Source organism: Chiloscyllium plagiosum, unplaced genomic scaffold, assembly GCF_037043375.1.
Source record: "Chiloscyllium plagiosum isolate Xiang-an unplaced genomic scaffold, Cpla_swu_hap1 HiC_scaffold_1, whole genome shotgun sequence".
NCBI lineage: Eukaryota > Metazoa > Chordata > Chondrichthyes > Orectolobiformes > Hemiscylliidae > Chiloscyllium > Chiloscyllium plagiosum.
The window spans coordinates 1,187,394-1,208,570 of NW_028270139.1; the positions used below are offsets into that span (position 1 = coordinate 1,187,394).

Sequence of the window (21,177 nt, forward strand, 5' to 3'; positions counted from 1 at the left end):
AGGCTTGTGGACACTAATCAACCCATGTACCCCCCACTCCCAGCCTATGAGGTATCCGCATGACAGTGTCACTCTTCTGCTTCCCCAGTGTGGATATGCAACATGATGTGCGATAGTGTAGGTAGACCACTAGTCAATAGTGAGCTAAGAGGCTACCCTACAGAATTTCTTCACGATACTAGAGGTTCCCATACAACCCTGAATATCTCGAGATTTAATGATCAACACAGCCACTCTCACCACTTTAAAATGTATGGTGGGTGACACTGTTCTAGAATAAATTACAAGACCAAGGACATCCTTGATATATCCTGCTGAACACCTTGTCATAGCCCTTCTTCATCATCACTTGTCTTAAATCATTGGTTGTCATGACCACCTCATTTCAGTCTTCCCTGACCACTTCATGGTTGGGTCATTTCAACCACCCTAACCCCTACCACTAGAAACTGAGGTTGCAACTTACCAGACCTCTAAATTCGACTCAACATTCCACATGGGATTCCAATTCCTATGCTTTTGTTTGTCATTTGTTTTTGAAAAAAAAAAGTGGGCGAGGGTTAGGGCATATACATCATAGACATTACATTAGTTCAAAACTATTCAGATATTGGACCAAGATAACAACGGAAACAATGTTGATCTCTGTTCAGGATAACCATGACTGAACAAGACACAATCAAGATATACCTCATCGGGATCATAATCATTATTGGGAAACACATGCGTGAACTGTCAAACAAACTAAATCTGGAGGCTTCACTCAACTTACAGTCTCCCCGTACTTACTGAAACTTGTAAATGTTTGACTAGACTTAGTGAATCTTAGTTGCCATTGTGCATAAAATGTTCAGTAATATCTTTTCTCTTTTTGACCTTTCCATTTTATTCTTCATTACGTTTTATTTCGCCAATATATACAGGGGGTATTCACCGGGTTTACAATGTTTGAGTTTTCGTTATGAAAATCTTTTTCCAAGTTTTTCTCATGGTTTGATAACGTTTCTTTCGATATAAATTTTTTGTATTTGTTAATTTTTTTATTTTTGTGTAGTTTTATTATGAATTTGATCTGTATTTGCCCATTTCTCCTTTTTTTTAGTTTACTAGATTCTCATATGTCATCTGTAAGTGTCATTTGAGTATATATTATGTTTTGCTTGAACTTGGATGACTGTGTACTTGCCACACAAGAGTTTGGTCTTTTATTATATGATCCATCATGCTTCGCGTTCAGGATCAAGAGGAGGGACTCTGGCTCAACAGATCACTCAAAATGATAAATTTATGACGAATTTGATAAAGTGGACAAGGACTAAAATATGCTGGGAAATGAAGCCAGCCTTGGTTAAAGTGACTGTGTCAATCCACACGCTGTAGAATCCAGACAGGCTGCAGCTACCTCCAGACAGTTTGCAAACAAACCTGGTAGCTGCAGACCCTACAATAAATACCCGAAAATGGGTTTGAATCTGTCAATGGGATGTTGCCCTCAACAAAATCGGAAACATCGAGGTGTGTACCAGACACAGAAGTGCCTCCGCACCCTTATTTGGAGGAGGCTACGTGTACTCAGCACCTCCAGTAATGCAACAGCATGCCAACACCCGGTTGGGTCCAATTGATCATGATGATTAAATCTAATTGATCCACTGGAGAATACTCAAGATGCTCCCAAAAGGGCACAAAGACTTTGGAATATAAGAGTCATTGCCACAGGAGTGGTAACTCGAGCGGTAACTGGAGAGTGGTAATTCAAGAATAACGACTGAAAGAGAAGATATCCCTAACACCTTTGGGAGCAGACCACATGACATCATCACATGGAGCCCAGCCAAGTTCTAGTGTGGTGGTATACGATTATGCAAAGTTAAGGTAAAGCATAAGATGGTTTGTAGTGTTTATCGTTTGTTTATAGTATTCTTTATTGTTCTAATATTAATTGTGTCAAATAAACAAGTATTATTGTGCATCAATATTATGAGTCGACTCTTGGTTCTTTTGCTGAATAAAAGAATTTAAACACACTGTATGGCAGGCGCAACTCAGAACAAGCTAGACTGGGTACACCACAACGAAAAAGGATTTATTAACAAATAATGGGATTACTGAACAAGGAAGTGATAACGCTAATCAAGCACAGTTCTGTCAAGCTTTAGATGATAACTCGGATGAAACAGTTCTTTCTTATAGATAGGCATTATTTTCCAGATTGAGTAATGAACTGCAGTCTTGTGCTATTTGCAAGTGGTTTTGTAAGATGAAAAGACTTCTACTGGTGGGGGTTCTTAATTCAATGATTAAAGATCATCGTCAATAGGGTAAATTGGGATTTTTAGAATATAGTACAGGCCCTTTGGCCCTCGATGCTGTGCCGACCTTTTATCCTACTCAAAGATCAAACTAACCAACATACCCTACATTTTACTATAAACTGTGTGCCTGTCCAAGAGTTGCTTAAATGTCCCTAATTGTATCTGACTCTACTGCCACTACGTCCATTCCACACACTCACCACTCTCTGTGTAAAGAACCTACCTCTGACATCTCCCCTAGACCTTCCTCCAATCATCTCAAAATTATGCCCCCTCATGATAGATATTTCCACCCTGGGAAAAAGTCTCTGCTATCCACTCTATCTATGCCTCTCAATATTCTTTACACCTCTATCAAGTCACCTCTCATCCTTCTTCCTTTCAATGACAAAAGCCCTAGCTCCCTCAACCTTTCTTCATGACATGCGCTCCAGTCCAGGCAGCATCCTGGTAAATTTCCTCTGTACCCTCTCTAAAGCTTCCATATCCTTTCTATAATGAGGCGACCAGAAGAGAACACAATATTACAATATTCCAAGTGTGGTCTAACTGGGGCTTTGTAGAGCTGCAGCATAACCTTGCGATTCTTAAACTCAATCCCCCTGCTAATGAAAGTCAAACACCATACTTATTACACAACCCTGTCAACTTGGGTGGCAACTTTGAGGAATGACCTGCCCCTCTCAAAGCTGTGCTGACTATCTCTAATCAAGCTATGCTTTTCCAAATGATCATAAACCCTATCAGTCAGAATCCTCTCCTCTGATGTAAGACTGACTGAAAGGAAAATATTATAGACGAGAAGACTGAGATATAGACTATTAGACTTGAAAGGATTGAGGCTAGTAAGAAGGAGGTGTTATCAATTCTAGAAGGTGTGAGAGTAGGTAAGTCCCCTGGGCCAGGTGAGATTTATCCGAGGATTCTCTGGGAAGCAAGGATGGAGATGGCGGAGACTTTGGCCATGATCTTTGAGTCCTCATTGTCTACAGGTTTAATACCAGTGGACTGGAGGATTATAAATATTGTGTCCTTGTTCAAGAAGGGCAATAGAGACGACCCAAGTAATTATAGACCAGTGAGCCTTATGTCTGTTGTAGGGAGAGTTTTGGGAAGGATTATAAGAGATAAGATTTATAATCATCTAGCAAGCAACAATTTGATTGTAGATAGTCAGCATGATTTTGTCAAGAGCAGGTCATGTCTCACAAAACTCACTGAGTTTTTTGAGGAGGTGACCAAGCATGTAGATGACGGTAGGGCAATTGACGTGGTGTACATGGACTTCAGTTCCACATGGTAGGCTTTTGGAGAAAATGTGGAGTCATGCGATTAAGGGTGATTTAGCTGCTTGGATTAGAAACTGGCTTTCTGTAAGAAGGCAGCGAGTGGTGGTTGATGGAAAATATTCAGCCTGGAGTCCAGTTACTAGTGGTGGGCTGCAAGGATCTGTTTTGGGACTACTGCCGTTGGTCATTTTTATAAATGACTTGGACGCAGGCATAGGTTGGTGGGTAAGTTTGCAGATGACACTAAAGTCGGTGGAGTGGTGGACAATGTGGAAGAATGTTGCAGGTTGCGGGGCATTGTATAAATTGCAGAATTGGGCTGAAAGGTGGCAAATGGGAGTTCAATGCAGATAAATGTGAGGTGATTCACTTTGGGAAGAATAACAGGATGGCAAAATACTGGGTCAATGGAAAGATTCTTGGTAGTCTGGATGTGCAGAGGAATCTTGGTGTCCATGCACATAGATCCCTGAAGTTGCCACCCAGGTTGATAGTGCTGTTAAGAAGGCATACAGTGTTAGGTTTTATTGGTAAAGGGATTGCGTTCCGGAGCTGTGATGTCGTAAACTGTACAAAACGCTAGTACATCCTCAATTGGAATATTGTGTACAGTTCTGGTTGCCCCATTACAGGAAGGATATGGAAGCATTGGAAAAGGTGCAGAGGAGATTTACCAGGATGTTGCCTGGTCTGGAGCAAAGGTCATATGAGGAAAGGCTGAGGGACTTGGGTCTATTCTCATTGAGAGAAGGCGGCTAAGAGGGGATTTAACAGAGACAGAGAAAATGAGGTCTGCAGATGCTGGAGATCAGAGATGGAAATGTGTTGCTGGAGAAGCGCAGCAGGTCAGGCAGCATCTAGGGAACAGGAGAATCGACGTTTCGGGCAAATCATTCCTGAAGAAGGGCTAATGCCCGAAACGTCGATTCTCCTGTTCCCTAGATGCTGCCTGACCTGCTGCGCTTCTCCAGCAACACATTTAATAGAGACATTCAAGATGATCAGAGGATTAGACAGGGTGGACAGTGAAAGTCTTTTTCCTAAGGTGATGATGTCAGCTTGTACGATTTAAGACTGTTGTCAGAGATAGGTTCTTTACTCAGAGAGTGGTAAGGATGTGGAATGTTCTGCCTACCAGCATAGTTAACTCAGCCACATTAGGGGCATTTAAACAGTCCTTGGATAAGCATATGGATGATGATGTGATAATATAGGGATATGGGCTTAATTAGTTCACAGGTCAGCACAACATTGAGGGCTGAAGGACCTGTTCTACGCGGCATTGTTCTATATCTGCAATTCCTAGGATTATCTCTATTCCCTTTCTTGAACAAAGGAATAACTTTTGCCACTCTTCAATCAGCTGGTACTACTCCAGTAGACAGTGAGTATGCAAAGACCATTGCCAAAGGCACAGCAATCTCTTCCCTCGCTTCCATTATAACTTTAGGTATATCCCATTTGGGCCTGAGACTTATCTATCCTCATTTTTTTTTACAAATTTACAGCATATCCTCTTTCTTAACATCAACCTGTTTGAGCGTATCAGCCTGTTTCATGCTGTCCTCAGAATTGACAAGGTCTCTCTCACTAGTGAATACTGAAGCTAATTATTCATTAAGGACCTCCCCTAAATCCTCCGATTCCAGACACACTATCCCTGATCAGCTCTACCCTCACTCTGGCCATCCTCTTGCTCCTCTCGTAAGTGCAGAATGCCTTGGGGTTTTCCTTAATCCTACCTGCCAAGATCCCTCATGCCTCCTTCTAGCTCTCCTAAGTCCATTCTTCAGTTCCTTCTTTGCTACCTTATACAGCCCTGTCTGTGATGCTTACTTCCTCAACCTTAAGTAAGCTTCCTTCATCCTCTTGACTAGATGTTCCACATCTCTTGTTATCCAAGGTTCCTTCACCCTACCATCCCCTTCCTTGCCTCAGTGGGACAAACCTATCCAGTGCTCACAGCAAACTCCATATTTCTGTTGTGATTGCCCTGAGAATATCTGTTCCCAATTTATGCTCTACAGTTCCTGCCTAATAGTATTGTAATTCCCCCTCCCCCAAGTAAATACTTTCCCATACCGTCCCATAAGGTCAGGTTAGTAAAGGTCAGGAAGTTGAGATCACTATCACCAAAATGCTCTCTCCCACCCAAGGATCTGATACCTGACTTGGTTCATTGCACCAAATCCAATATGGCCTACCCTTTAGTCAACCTATCTACATATTGAGTCTGGAATCCTTCCTGCACACACCTGACAAAAATCTGCTCCACCAAACTGTTTGCACTAAGGAGGTTCCAATCAATATTAGGGAGGTTTAAGTCACCCATAACAATAACCTTGTTACTTCTGCACCTTTACAAAATCTGCCTCCCAATCCGCTTTGTTGCTACTGGGGGGTCTGTAGAAAATCCCAATAAAGTTACTGCTCCTTTCCTGTTTCTGACTTCCACCCATAATGACTCAGTGGACAAACCCACCTCGAGGACTTCTCTTTCTGCAGCTATGATACTATCCATGATTAGCAATACCAGCACCCCACCTCTTTTAACTCCCTCCCTATTCCTTTTGAAACATCTAAACCCTGGAACATCCAACAACCATTCGTGCCCCTGTGATATCCAAGCCTCTGCAATGATCACAACACTGTAACTCCAAGTAGTGATTTATGCTCTCAGATCATCACCCTTATTCCTGTTAAAATAGACACACTTCAATTCCATCACACTAACTGCAACTTTGCCCTATCAACTGTCTATCCTTCTTCACACACTGTCTGTCTGATCACCAGCTACACCTTCTTCTGATTTTAGCTCCCACCCTCCTGCCAAACTAGTCTAAACCCTCCCAAAGAGTTCTAGGAAACTTCCTGCCCAGGATTTTGGAACCCCTCCAGTTCAGATGCAACCCGTGGAAGGATTGTGGAAATACTTTTATTTGAACTTTTCAAAAAGGAATGGGAAATATATTTATAAAAGGAAATATTTGCAAGGCTGTGGGGAAAGAGGCAGACGTAGGACTACACACAGACATGATGAGGGGAACGGTCATTTTTCTCTGATTAATTTTATGTATTGGATCGGAATGAAGTGTTGAGTAATACAAACCGGACATTGTATATTGTTTTTATTTGACCAGCTGGAGTTCGTCACGTTACATACGCCAGTTGTTGCAATTAGTGGCAAGACAACCAGCGAAAGAGAGCAGCCAAAGCGATCGCAAGATGACGTGGAGCTAGTTCAATACTCAATATCCACCAGTCAGTCTTGAAGTGTAGCAACTGATCAAACCTAGATTTTAGTGAATAACAATTGTGATCGTGACATATTGGACTCAACAAGAGCACAGAGAAGGGAAAAAAAAAAACAGAAAAATATACGATAACATTTATTCTTAAACGAGAATTCAGCACCACGGCTGTACAGAAAAAGGTCATCTTTGACGCAAAGTATCATCGGAAATACATGACTACCAGGTAGATGGTTATTATGTGAAGCGTCGATTCTTCCCTGTGAACGTTGGTTTATAATTATATTACACAACAACGGCAGATAAGGGGGAAAATGCCAAAATGGGATCATCCTCGGGAAAACTGCTTAATTGCATGCCTCATGTTACTTTTGGGGGTTTGTCCGGTTACCCTGTCAAACAGATTGCGTTTGTCTGTAGAGGAGGGACAACCCCCGGAGACTGTTGTGGGGGATATCAGCGTTGCCTTACCCAGTGAGGCATCAACTGGTGGCTACTTCATCTCGGAAGGCGAAGAGTCGGTTGTTCTCCGCGACCTGAAAGTGGACGGGGTCAGCGGGGTTATAAAGACAGCCAGAGTGCTGGACCGAGAGACCAGGGACCGCTACCAGTTCGTGGCGGTGACCGTGAGCGGGCACATGGTGACGGTGGAGATCACGGTCACGGACATCAATGACCATAGCCCGGTCTTCCCGAGGGATACGGTGCAGCTCAACATCTCGGAGCTGACCCCGAACGGGACACGGTTTCGGCTGGAGCCAGCCTGGGACCCGGACACGGGCATCTTCAGCGTGCAGAGCTACGCGATCACGGCGGGGAACCCGGGGCTCTTTCAGCTGCGGCCCGGTAACGGACTCACCCGGGTCGAGCTGGTGCTGGGCGGCCTCTTGGACCGGGAGAACAGGGAGTATTACTCACTCACTGTGCAGGCTTCCGACGGGGGCACTCCGCCGAGGACGGGCACCATGCAGCTGGTTGTCCGAGTGCTGGACGAGAACGACAACCCGCCCCGCTTCGAGCGGACCGAGTATGAAGCGTGGGTCCGGGAGGACGCGGTACCGGGGACCCGGATTATCCGGCTGCAGGCCAGCGACCCGGACCAGGGCACCAACGGCTTCGTCACGTACGAGATCGACCGCAGGCGCAGCGGGCCGAGCGGCCGGTTCGCCATCGAGAGCCGGAGCGGCGAGGTGCGGCTCCGCGGGCCACTCGACCGGGAGCGGCGGCCCCGCTACCAGCTGGTGATCCGGGCCTGCGACCACGGCTCCCCAGCCGGCCTAGGCAGCGCCTTTCTGTCGGTGAGGCTGCTCGACGTCAACGACAACCGGCCGTCCATCAGCATCGTGTACCTGAGCCCGAGTGGCCGGGCCGAGGTATCGGAGGGAGCGGCCCCTGGGCAGCCGGTGGCCAGGGTTTCGGTGGGTGACCCGGACCTGGGAGAAGGCGGCGAGCTGCGGGTCTGGCTCCACGACGACATCGAGGGGCCGAGCGGCGGTGGCAGTTTCGAGCTGCGACACACCCCGCTCGCCTCCATCTTCCTGCTGAGCGTCAACCGTCGCCTGGACCGCGAGCGCCGCCGCGCGCACCACCTCACCGTGCTCGCCTCCGACTCTGCGCGCCCGCCGCTAACCTCGCGGTGCTCGCTGCAGTTGCACGTGGCCGACGTCAACGACAACGCACCCGCCTTCGAGCGCGAGGTGTACGAGGCGCACGTGGCCGAGGGCCCACTTCCCGCCAGCATCCGGGCCCCGCTGCTGCAGGTGAGCGCGCGGGACCCGGATGCCGGCGCCAACGGCACGGTCAGGTACGCCATCTTGGCGGAGGGAGCGCTGCCTGTTAGGGTCGACCCGCTGACGGGCTGGATCAGCGCTGCCGCGTGCCTGGATCGCGAGAGCCACGAGATGATCCGCCTCTCGGTGGTCGCCCGGGATCTCGGTGAGCCGCCCCTCTCCTCCACCGTCAGTGTCCTGCTGCACGTCGACGATGTGAACGACAACGAACCGGCCTTCGAGCAGCAGCTCTACACCGCTACCGTGCGGGAGCACACGGAGCCCGGCACCTGCTTCCTTCAGGTGAGACCGATCTCCCCAATGTAAAGGAGACCACATCGGGAGGAATGGATGCAAAAAATGACAATGTTAGACAGTTTCTGTGATGGGCTTGCAGGGGCAGAGTCAGGGAACACAAGTTTACAGTCTACAGGCTTAGCAAAGAAAGAACCCTCCAAGATTCTAGGCACTGAGGGCGATATTAGTACAAATCCAGGATAGGCCAAGTGCTGGACTGACTAGGTTGGTGTTTAAATTGCATGCAGAGCAGTGAGTCTGCTATCTCTAATAGGGTGGACCAGCATCTGAGGCAATCTGGCTAGCAATTCCACTATATGGGGCTTGTATTGTGAAGCCATCCTCAAGGCCAGGCATGCCTGAAACGTACGTCAATGAGGTGCTAGAATTGCAACATGTTTGGGTGATTTAAACAAGACTGACCTTGGTATCAGCAGACATGCAAAGCATAAACCCCACCAAGCATAACCGCATCCTCCCTCATGGTTCCTCAGGTAACTATCGGCCAGTTAGCTTAACACCTGGAGTCGGGAAAATGCCGCAGGCTATCCTTAAATAAGTAATAGTGAGACATTGGATGGAAAAGGTTCTATCAGGCAGACCCATCATGGATTCAGAATGGGAAGGTCGTGTTTGACAAACTTACTGGAGTTTTTTGAGGATGTAACAAGCATGGTAGATGAAGGCGGAATAGGTGGATGTTGTATACTTGGATTTCCAGAATGCATTCAATAAGGTGCTGGATAAAAGACTCATTGGTAAGATAAGAATGCATGGAGTGGCAGGGAGTGTACTAGTATGGGTAAAGGACTGGTTAATCAATAGAAAGTAGAGCGTTGGGATAAATAGGTGTTACTCTGGTTAGGGATCAGTGGTGCACGGAGTGCCGCGGGAGTCTGTTTTGGACCTGTAACTGTTCATGATATATATAATGATTTGAAAGAGGAGACTGAGTGTAACAAATCCATGTTTGCTGATAACATTAAATTGAGTGGAAAGGTAGACTCTTCAGAGTATATGGAGGGTCTGCAGAGAGATTTAGATAGGTTAAATGATTTAAACAAGGGTCTGACAGTTGGAGTACAATGTTGGTAAAAATGAGGTTATCCACTTTGAAAGTAAAAATAGTAGGTCAGTATTATTTAAATGGTGGAAGATTGCAGCATACTGTTGTGCAGAGGGACTTCAGAGTGCTCGTACATGAATCGCGAACAGTTGATTTGCAGGTGCAACAGGTAGTCAGGAAGACAAACAGAATATTGGCATTCATTGCTAAAAGGATTGAATTTAAGAGCAGAGAGGTTCTGTTGCAATTATACAGGGTGTTGATGAAGCAGTACCTGGAGTATTGTGCGCAGCTCTGGATATACTGAGGAAGGATATACAGAGGAACTACGATTATCTGAAGGACATGGGTGAGGAGCAGTTCCTTCGGTTAATTGAATGCCGGATAACTTCGTTTATCTAAGCATCGGGACCATGCAATCTTGCCGGATAATCCGAAATTCGGATTATCGAATGCCGGATAATCGAGGTGCTTCTGTACTTGTTTTGGAGGCGGTGCAGAGGAGGTTCACCAGGTTGATTCTGAAGATGAGGGGGTTATCTTATGAGGAAAGGTCGAGCCGCCTGGGACTGTACTCGCTAGAATTTAGAAGAATGAGAGGGAATCTTATAGAAACATACAAAATTATGAAATGGATAGATAAGATAGAGGCAGGCAAGTTGTTTCCGGTGATGGCTGAGACAAGGACTAGGGGACATGACCTCAAGATTAGGGGGAGTGGAGTTTGGACAGAGATGAAGAGGAATTGCTTTTCCTAGAGAGTAGTGAATCTATGGAATTCTCTGCCCAAGCAAGCAGTAGAGGCAGCTTCATTAAATATATTCAAGACAGTTGGATGAGTTTTTGCATGGTAGGGGAGTTAAGGGTTATGGAGATAATGCAGGTAGGAGGAGCTGAGACGATGGATAGATCAGCCATGATCTTAATTAATGGTAGAGCAGGCTCGGTGGGCCAAATGCTTCTATTACTATGAAACATGAGGAAAGACAGAATCAACTGGGCTTGTACTCACTGGCATTTAGAAGAGTGAGGAGGGATCTCAAAGAAACATATAAAATCCTGATTGGACTGGACAGGCTTGATGAGAGAAGAATGTTCCCGCTGTTGGGAAGTACAGAACTAGGTCCATAGTCTAAGAATAAGGGGTAAGCCATTTCAGGACTGAGATGAGGAAGAATTTCTTCACTTGGAGAGTTGTGAACCTGTGGAATTCTCTCTCACAGGAAGCTGTTGGGGCCAGTTCATTAAATATATTCAAGAGGGAGCTGGACATGGCCTTTATGGTTAAAGGCATCAAGGCATATGGAGAGAGGATGGGCTTGGGATACTGTGGTTGCATGATCAGCCATGATTGTATTAAATGGTGGTGCAGGCTCAAAGGGCTGAATGGCCTACTCCTGCACCTATTTTCTATGTCTAGAATAGACTGAAATCTGGGAATGGATTCGTTGCAGAGTCATGAGAGTGCTTTTGAATGAGTCAAATGAAAATACCACAAGGGTAGCTTTAATTTGTTGGGGAAGATTTCAGTTGAGATCAGTTCCAAAGCAGACTAAATGTCTTACCTATCTGAAGCTGTCTTATAAAGGAATCTAGAGCTGAAAATGTTGCTGGAAAAGCGCAGCAGGTCAGGCAGCATCCAAGGAGTAGGAGAATCGATGTTTTGGGCATGAGCCCTTCTTCAGGAATCTATCACTCACCTGCACAACGACCACGCCACATGCGTCTCCGCCCCCACGCCGATCTCTGTTATGCCTTCCTTATAAAGGAATCTAGACAGGCATGTAAACTGTTCATGAGTGGCATTCTCAATTAATTAGTTCATGATAAAGGAGAAAGGTGAAATAATTCATTCTTCTTGGCAATCTTAAGTTAAAAATTGTTTGCAATCAGTAGGGTACCAAGTATCAGAAAAGACAATTGTGCTGACAAGAAAGTTGTGTTATTATCCAATAATGGCTCCTGATTATGCCAGTTATTGCTCAAATTCTAAGAGGTGTACTTTAGCTAGAGCAGGGAATTGGCTTCATCCCAGTCTGGGATTACTGACCATTATTCGGATATGGAAGTACTTGTGATGAATTGTGGTACCTGACCCCAGCAGCAATGGAACTGAACACAATCTAGTGTTAATAGATGTTTTCACTCCATTTACACAAGCAATTCTCACCTGCAGTCAAAAGGTCTCAACCGTAGCTCAGGTTCCACTGAGTGATTGATTTATTTCTTTTGGCGTTCTATGCAGAATACACAGTGATCAAGACTGCAACTTTTGAGAGCAAGATCATACAAGAACTTTGCAAGGGTTTATGGCATCATCAAGAGTCACATTACTCCCTGTCATCCAGAATGCAAAGGATTCAACTGTACCCTTTATGACACATTGTGCACCTCACCTCCATAGAGCAAACACTTTCCCGGCTCTCTCTTATGCTTCATGTAATTAGGAAATCTTGATAAAAAGGAATTTGAACGGTATTATTCTTGTCAGAGTTGTGTGATAGAGAGTGCTAATGAATATCTTGGCAACTGTAGCATAACAGCTGTAGTTAGACTGAAAAACAATTATTGTCTCTGAACAAAAACAGTCAGTGGTAGCTGTGTTTCAGCCAGTATTACTGACCTGTTTTCAGTGCTTTATATAATATGTATTTCAGTATAGTTCCTTTTCTCTTCCCAACTCAAGCACTGAGCATTCTGTTCTCTGCCTGGTAGTACCATTAGAAGTTCACAATGTACTGTTAAGTAACACAGTGGATAAATGGTTACCATGAGATAAAATACTGATAGAATTCAGGTTATCCAATAATTGGCTAAAGTTCTTGAGTGGATATTTATTGCACAGAGAGTTTGGAATTGTTTCCTTTCATTTTGATATAGTTGTTTCAGATTTGAGAATTAGAACAGTATATTGAATTTAAAAACAAAATTTCAGTAATTTGGAAAAACAATTGTTCCAAGTATAGGGGAAAAAATGTCAGAAATATAATTGTCATTTTGTCTTATTGTTGAAGTTTTAGACTTTAAAATCACTGTACTGGTTTGTGTTATTGAAGTTTCTATAAACATGCATAGTGTTTCAGAAGTATTTGGAGAATATGTCCAGAGGATTATTGACTGAAATTTGCTGAAATATTTGAGAGGGAGAAAATGTTGATGTTGGCCCAGTGGAAATGCTAAGCTACATTATCTATTAAATAGTTGTTGAATTCTATTATTTTTAGCTTGTATTGAACTGTTATTTTAGATTGAGAACCGTTGCCCTGTTAGCATTCTTCTGTGAATCTCAGATATTCCTATAATTTCAATTTTATAAGATTGTTTATTACAGTTATCCTAAATAAGTTTGGAAGGTTCTGTTTGCATACTGTTTGAAACAAACTTATTGCATTCTATCTAAAATGTGAATGTATTGCAATAGAGTCAGAGGTGTGCAGCATGGAAACAGACCCTTCGGTCCAACCTGTCCATGCCGACCAGATATCCCAACCCAATCTAGTCCCACCTGCCAGCAACTGGCCCATATCCCTCAAAACATTTCCTATTCATATACCCATCCAAATGCCTCTTAAATGTTGCAATTGTACCAGCCTCCACCACATCCTCTGGCAGCTCATTCCATACACTTACCACCCTCTGCGTGAAAAAGTTGCCCCTTTGATCTCTTTTATATCTTTCCCCTCTCACCCTAAACCTATGCCTTCTAGTTTTAGACTCCCCGACCCCAGGGAAAAGATTTTGTCTATTTATCCTATCCATGCCCCTCATAATTTTGTAAACCTCTATAAGCTCACCCCTCCGCCTCCGACGCTCCAGGGAAAACAGCCCCAGCCTGTTCAGCCTCTCCCTATAGCTCAAATCCTCCAACCCTGGCAACATCCTTGTAAATCTTTTCTGAAGCCTTTCAAGTTTCACAACATCTTTCCGATAGGAAGGAGACCAGAATTGCACGCAACATTCCAAAAGTGGCCTAACCAATGTCCTGTACAGCCGTAACATGACCTCCCAACTCCTGTACTCAACACTCTGACCAATAAAGGAAAGCATACCAAACACCTTCTTCACTATCCTATCTACCTGTGACTCCACTTTCAAGGAGCTATGAACCTGCACTCCAAGGTCTCTTTGTTCAGCAACACTTCCTAGGACCTTACCATTAAGTGTATAAGTCCTGCTAAGATTTACTTTCCCAAAATGCAGCACGTCGCATTTATCTGAATTAAACTCCATCTGCCACTTCTCAGCCCATTTGGTCCAGATCCCGTTGTAATCTGAGGTAACCCTCTTCGCTGTCCCCTGCACCTCCAATTTTGGTGTCATCTGCAAACTAAACAAATTATTAGTATGGCCATATCCAACAGGAAAATGTTGCCACTAAGCTCATCTCTATGGAATTATTATCCCACAGCTGCGATCCGAGGGCATATTGCCTGATCAGTACCAGGATTAAAGATATCTTGCAGCTGGGAAAGAATTTGGATTGAATTGGGGAGGACCAGTTGCTGAGGTACACATAGGAACAAACAATGTTGGTAGAACTGAAAATTGTGTTGGCTTGAGAGAGTTTGAGGAGACAAGGTCCAAATTAAAAAGGAAAACACCAAAATACACTTAAAGTTCTGAACCATTGAGAAAGCATAAAAATCATATGTACATTATAGAGATACCCGTGATGCTGAGTGGATTTAAAATGTGAAAGATAAAATTTCAATTGGAATTCACAAGCAGTGAGTCTGAGCTGGAGGCAGTCACAGGAATGACATAGGTCTGTGGAAGTGAGTTTTGGCAAATATCTTGTCAAACATGAGGAACGACAACAAAAGTAATGATGATAAACAAGAAGAAAGATTAGAATAGAAATTCTGTTGGAGAGAGGAGCAGAACTTCTTTAATGTGGGGGCATACCTGGCAGGATGTGGTAGTGAGTTAAACACTAAAATAAAACAAAGAACTGCAGATGCTGAAGATCTGAATCAAAAATAGAAATTGTTGGAGAAACGCAGCAGGTCTGGCAGCATTTGTGAAGAGAAAGCAATCTTAGCGTTTCGAGTCCAATGGACCTTCGTCAAAACTCTGCTTTCTCTCAACAGATGCTACCAGACCTGTTGAATACTCCAAGAATTTCTGTTTTGTTTCAGATCTTCAAAGTCTGCAGTTTTTTTTGTTTTATTTTATTGATGAAGGTTAAATATAGCCTGTTTGTTATTTCCAATATGAAATAGATCATTATTTTCTTGGGCCTACAAGAAGACCATGTTTCTAAAGAATTAAGAACATTAGCAAAGGAGCTAAACCTTAATATTTCTGGAGTTTCTGGATTTCTCAAAGTATAAAGCCGTATAAAGTGAACCTTTATGAACTCCATCCAATAGTCAACATGGCTTTGTGCATGGGAAATCATGTCTCTCAAACTTTATTGAATTATTTTGAAGAAGTAACAAAGAGGATTGATGAGGGCAGAACGGTGGATGTGATCTATATGGACGTCAGTAAGGTGTTCGACAAGGTTCCCCATGGGAAACTGGCTAGCAAGGTTAGATCTCATGGAATACAGGGAGAACTAGCCATTTGGATACAGAACTGGCTCAAAGGTAGAAGACAGAGGGTTGTGGTGGAGGGTTGTTTTTCAGACTGGAGGCCTGTGACCAGTGAAGTGCCACAAGGATCGGTGCTGGGTCCACTATGTTTTATCATTATATAAATGATTTGGATGTGAGCATAAGAGATATAATTAGTAAGTTTACAGATGACACTAAAATTAGAGGTGTAGTGGACAGCGAAGAAGGTTACCTCAGATTACAACAGGATCTTGATCAGATGGGCCAATGGACTGAGAAGTGGCAGATAGAGTTTAATTTAGTTGCATGTGAGATGCTGCATTTTGGGAAAGCAAATTTTAGCAGGACTTATACATTTAATGGTCAGGTTCAAAGGAGTGTTGCTGAACAAAGAGACCTTGGAGTGCAGGTTCATAGTTCCTTGAAAGTGGAGCCGCAGGTAAATAGGATAGTGAAGAAAGCATTTGGTATGCTTTCCTTTATTGGTCAGAGTATTGAGTACAGGGGTTGGGAGGTCATGTTGCGGCTGTACAGGACATTGGTTAGGCCACTTTTGGAATATTGCCAAGATTGGAGGATTTGAGCTATAGTGGGAGGTTGAATAGGCTGGGGCTGTTTTCCCTGGCTGAGGGTTGACCTTATAGAGGTTTATAAAATCATGAGAGGCATGCATAAGATAACTAGACAAAGTCTTTTCCCTGGAGTGGGGGAGTCCAGAACTAGAGGGCATAGGTTAGGGTGAGAGGGGGAAAGATATAAAAGAGACCTAAGGGGCAACGTTTTCACACAGGGTGGTACGTGTATGGAATGAGCTGCCAGAGGAAGTGGTGGAGGCTAGTACAATTGCAACTTTTAAAAGGCATTTGGATGGGTATATGAATAGGAAGGATTTGGAGGGATATGGGCCAGGTGCTGGCAGGTGGGTCTAGATTGGGTTGGGATATCTAGTTGGCATGGATGAGTTGGACCGAAGGGTCTGTTTCTGAGCTGTACATCTCTATGACTCTGTGAATATGAGCAGAAGGAGTTAATGTTCTGTTAAGCTGAAACTGCACTTGCAAGACTGGAGGCTATCCTGCTTACCTGATTTGGTGTGGTCCCAATTAATGAACTGTTATTAGGAGTGATGTGGAGGCGCTGGTGTTGGGCTGAGTTGGACAAGGTCAAAAATCACATGACACTAAGTTATAGTCCAGTGGGTTTATTTGAAAGCACTAGCATTTGGAGCACTGCACCTTCATCAGGTATTAGTGACAGAAGACATTAGAACACAGAATTTGAGAGGATAAATTAAAGCGTCATACAACTCATGCGAATGAATTGAGCACACCTAAGATGGCTCTTAAATCTTTAATCAGTTAGAAAGAAGGTGCAAGTTTCGGTTGATTAATACACAAATCCCAGAATTTCTTTCAAGTCATTGCCCTGAGTTAACTTAAGATGTTATCAATTTGAAGGAGATGACACCTCTGGTCAGACAATGTATTTTAGGTGTGAGGTCTTGTTTGGAATCTCTCTGTCTTTTCTTTCCAAAGTAGGAGTTTATAAACTGCCACATTGACAGACTGTCTACAAATTGTGTTCTTTTGAACAAAATAGAATGAATCTGCAAATGCAAACAGATTTATTTACAGTAGCGCCTCGACATACGAACGACCCCGTTCACGAACAAATCAGTTTACGAACAGGATTGTACGTAAAATTTTGCTTCAACGTATGTACGAAATTCAAGGTACGAACGCAAAAAGCCCGTGTGCGACCACGTGGTTTCATTGCTCTGCTTTGCTATGCACTTGTTGAACGCAAAAGCTCTTGGGGCCCGCATGATCTCATTCAGTTCATCTGTGAACAGCGTTCGTTACTACGTCCAAGCATTCTTACGCTATCTGAACAATGGGAAAAATTTATTCAGTTCGCGAACTTTTCGGTTCGCGAACTTTGTCCCGGAATGGATTACGTTCATAAGTCGAGACGCTACTGTATATGTGTGTGTGTGTGTGTCTGTGTATATATACTGAGACTGTGTGTGTTTGAGACATGCTGTGTGTGTGTGTTTGAGAGAATGTTTGCGAGTGTGAGGGAGTACTGCATATGCATCTGAGAGAATGTGAGTGTATGTGTATGAGAGAGGGTCTGTGTGAGTGTGTTTGTGAGAGAGAGAGTGTCTGTGTGTGTGTGTGTGTGTGTGTGAGTGAGTGAGTGTAGAGTATGGTGGGGTCAGCTGTAGTGCTACATGAACCCAAGAGTCCAATTCATGTCACACTACAGGTGACTCTACCATACTATGCACTCTCTCTCAGACATGCACACAGACCCTCTCGCATGCACACTCACTCTCATGCACTCTCTCTCATGCATACACACAGACCCTCTCGCATGCACATACTCACATGCACACTCTCTCAGATGCATCACTCCCTTACTCGTATACAGTCTCAAATACACGTGTGCGTGCACACACATACACACTCTCTGTCTCTCTTTCTCCCTCTCTTTCTCACACACACACACACACACACACACACACACACACACACACAAATATCTATGGGCTGAATTAGCATTTGCAGATTCGTCCTACTTTGTATTTTGTTCAAAAAGCACACAATTTGTAGACAGTCAATCAATGTGGCATTTTATAAACTGCTACTTTGGAAAGAAAAGACACAGCCAGATTCCAAACAATACCTCACACCTAAAATACATTGTCTGACCGGAGGTGTCACCTCCTTCATATTGATAACATCTTAAGTTATCTCAGGGCAGTGACTTGAAAGAAATACTGGGATTTGCATATTAATCAATCGAAATCTGAACCTTCATTCTAACTGATTAAATATTTAAGAGCCATCTTAGGTGTGTTCAGTTCATTCACATGAGTTGCATGACTTTTCAATCTTTTTCTTATATGCGCATAAAGTCTTCCTCTCTCACTAACAGGAGCAGTGCTCCGAAAGCTAGTATTTTCAAATAAACCCGTTGGACTATAACCTGGTGGCATGTGATTTTTGAACTTGTTATGAGGAGATCAGGGCTATCTCTTAGACTCCTGACCATAGTGGAGAATCTTAAACTGACAATGAATGAAATCAGATGAGCCATAAGCTTTTCAATGCAGCTAATTAGCCTACACAGAATTTTCAAACTTTGTTTACATTGCTTAGATTGGTACAGGTAATGCTGCTTTTACACCTCTGAAGAGTTATTTTGAGATTATTTTTCTGTCAGGTGTCAGTTATAGTCATACAGCATGGAAACAGACCCTTCAATCCAACCTATCCATGCCAACCAGGTATCCTAATCTGAACAAATCCTATTTTTCTGCATTTGGCCTATATCTCTCGAGACTCTTCTTGTTCATGTACCTGTCCAAATGTTTTTTTAACAATTGTAATTGTACCCACCTCTACTACTTCCTCAGATAACTCATTCTATACATGCACCACCCTCTGTTAAAAAGATAACCCTCAGACCATTTTTAAATCTTGCCTTGCTCACCTTAAACCTATGCCTTCTAATTTTGAACTCCCATCCCTTTGGAAAAAGACCTTGGTTGTTCACCCCATCTGTCCTCTCCTGATTTTACAAATCTCTGTAAGGTCACCCCCTCAACCTCCTACACTCCAGGGAAAAATGTTCCAGCCTATCCAATCTCTCCTTACAGCTCCAACCCTCCAGTCCTAGCAATGTCCTTGTAAATTTTTTCTGTACTTTTTCTAGTTTAACAACATCCTTTCTATAGTAGGGCAAGCACGGTGGCTCAGTGGTTAGCACTGCAGCCTCACAGCACCAGGGACTCTGGTTCGATTCCAGTCTGTGTGGAATTTGCACGTCCTCCTCGCATCTGTGTGGGTTTCCTCCAGGTGCTCCGGTTTCCTCCTACAGTCCAAAGATGTGCAGGTCAGGTGAATTGGCCATGCTAAATTGCCCGTCATGTTAGGTGCATTAGTCTGAGGGAAATGGGTCTGGATGGGTCACTCTCCGGAGGGTCAGTGTGGACTTGTTGAGTCAAATGGCCTTTTCCACACTATAGGCAATCTAATCTAAACCAGAATTGTTTGTAGTACTCAAAGTGGCCTCACCGATGTATTATATATCTGCAACATGATGTCTCCACTCTGATACTCAATGCTCTGATCAATGAAGGCAGTCATGCCAAATGCCTCCTTCACCACCCTGCGATGTCAATTTTAAGGAACTGTGAACCTGCACCCGTAGGTCTCTGTTCATCCAGGGCCCTACCATTAACTGTAAGTTCTGCCCTGGTTTGAACAAACTCCTTGAGGGCAGAGAAAAGTGAAGAATAAGTTCAGCTTTACAGCTTTGTTCATTGGTACAAGTCCTTTCCAGTAGGAATCACAAAGTGACAACCCTCTATGAGAGAGTTGTCCAGATGTACTAAGAGCTCTGAATTGGTTGGGTGGATGAATGGAAGTTTCTCAATTTGCTGTTTCTCCTGGCTCCACAAGCAACATAAGAAGCTTGCCTTAAAAGGCCCCTTCTGGTTTTATCCTGTTTTTACCTAAAACAACTCCCACTCAAGCCAAATCTGAAATTCCAATTCAGAGCCAAGTTATGTCATTGGATTTCAGTTTATATAGTAAGGGGTTCTACCAGTTTAAGATGTGTGCTGTTGTTAAAGAACAGAGAAAATCAAAATTAACACAAACACTTAGGAAATTGCAGCTAATTCATCTGGGAGCATCTACCTGGTTTCTCCTGGATGGGAAGGCTCGAAATTTGTCAACTTTGTGTCAGTAAACTTTAAGAATACATATTTAAATTGCACTGATTAAGATTTAATAATTATATATGACATATGAGTATCTGACTGTAATTAAGTCTTTACCTGTGCAAAAGTATAATTAGCTAATCCTGGATGTTTTTGGGAAGATTTATTACAGCTTTGATTCTTTGTTATAACATATCAGTTGAATTATAGTGAAGGCATTCAGAGATGTGAATTGTTTTCCAATCGTAGTTTTCTCTTGAAATAATTAATTTCCCTTCCAACTGGTAGGTTAATGCAAGAGATGCAGATGCTGGTCTTTTTGGTACTATCCATTATTTTCTTTATGATGATGTTAACAACTATGAGAAGTCACATCTCTTTACCATTGACTCCTCTTCTGGTCAAATCTGTACAACCCAGAATATGGATAGAGATAATGGACCTCCAAGTTATGATCTGTTAGTGATTGCTGAGGATGGGGTAAGTTAAATCTTATATTTGTAAACCTTGGTTACTCTTAGTTGAGGAAATTATGTATATCATTTAAAAGTTTAGGGGTATTTAGAGATGATACCAGAAACTAGAATTTGTATTATTTATATAAAATCACAAGAAACATACAAGATATGAAGTCTTCAACTTTATTGAGCTAATTTTGCAAGTGTACTAACTGATTGCTTGTAACTCCTATTGACATGATTGGTCAGGGAGCAGAATGCACAATTTGGCCGAAAGCTGCAAAGTGAGAAAGTCTTATCCTGTGTCTTTGTATCCTTTCCCCATAACCTTTGGTTCCCCTACTGATAAGAATCTATCTTAAACACACACAAGGATTCTATCCTCACAACTCTCTGTGGAATGGGGTTTCAAACCTCTGAGAAGAGAAATTCCTCCTCATCT

General features: G+C 43.3%; 1 protein-coding gene across 1 annotated transcript in view; it reads left to right on the top strand.

The window, feature by feature from the left end:
• The first annotated feature begins 7,169 nt into the window (after positions 1–7,169).
• Positions 7,170–21,177, top strand: part of dchs2 (dachsous cadherin-related 2) — a 142,447-nt gene continuing 128,439 nt past the window's right edge. Inside the window, exons 1-2 of the mRNA XM_043700192.2 lie at positions 7,170–8,927; positions 20,566–20,757. Coding sequence (XP_043556127.2) covers positions 7,170–8,927; positions 20,566–20,757 — 1,950 coding nt within the window. The remainder of the gene's footprint in view (positions 8,928–20,565; positions 20,758–21,177) is intronic.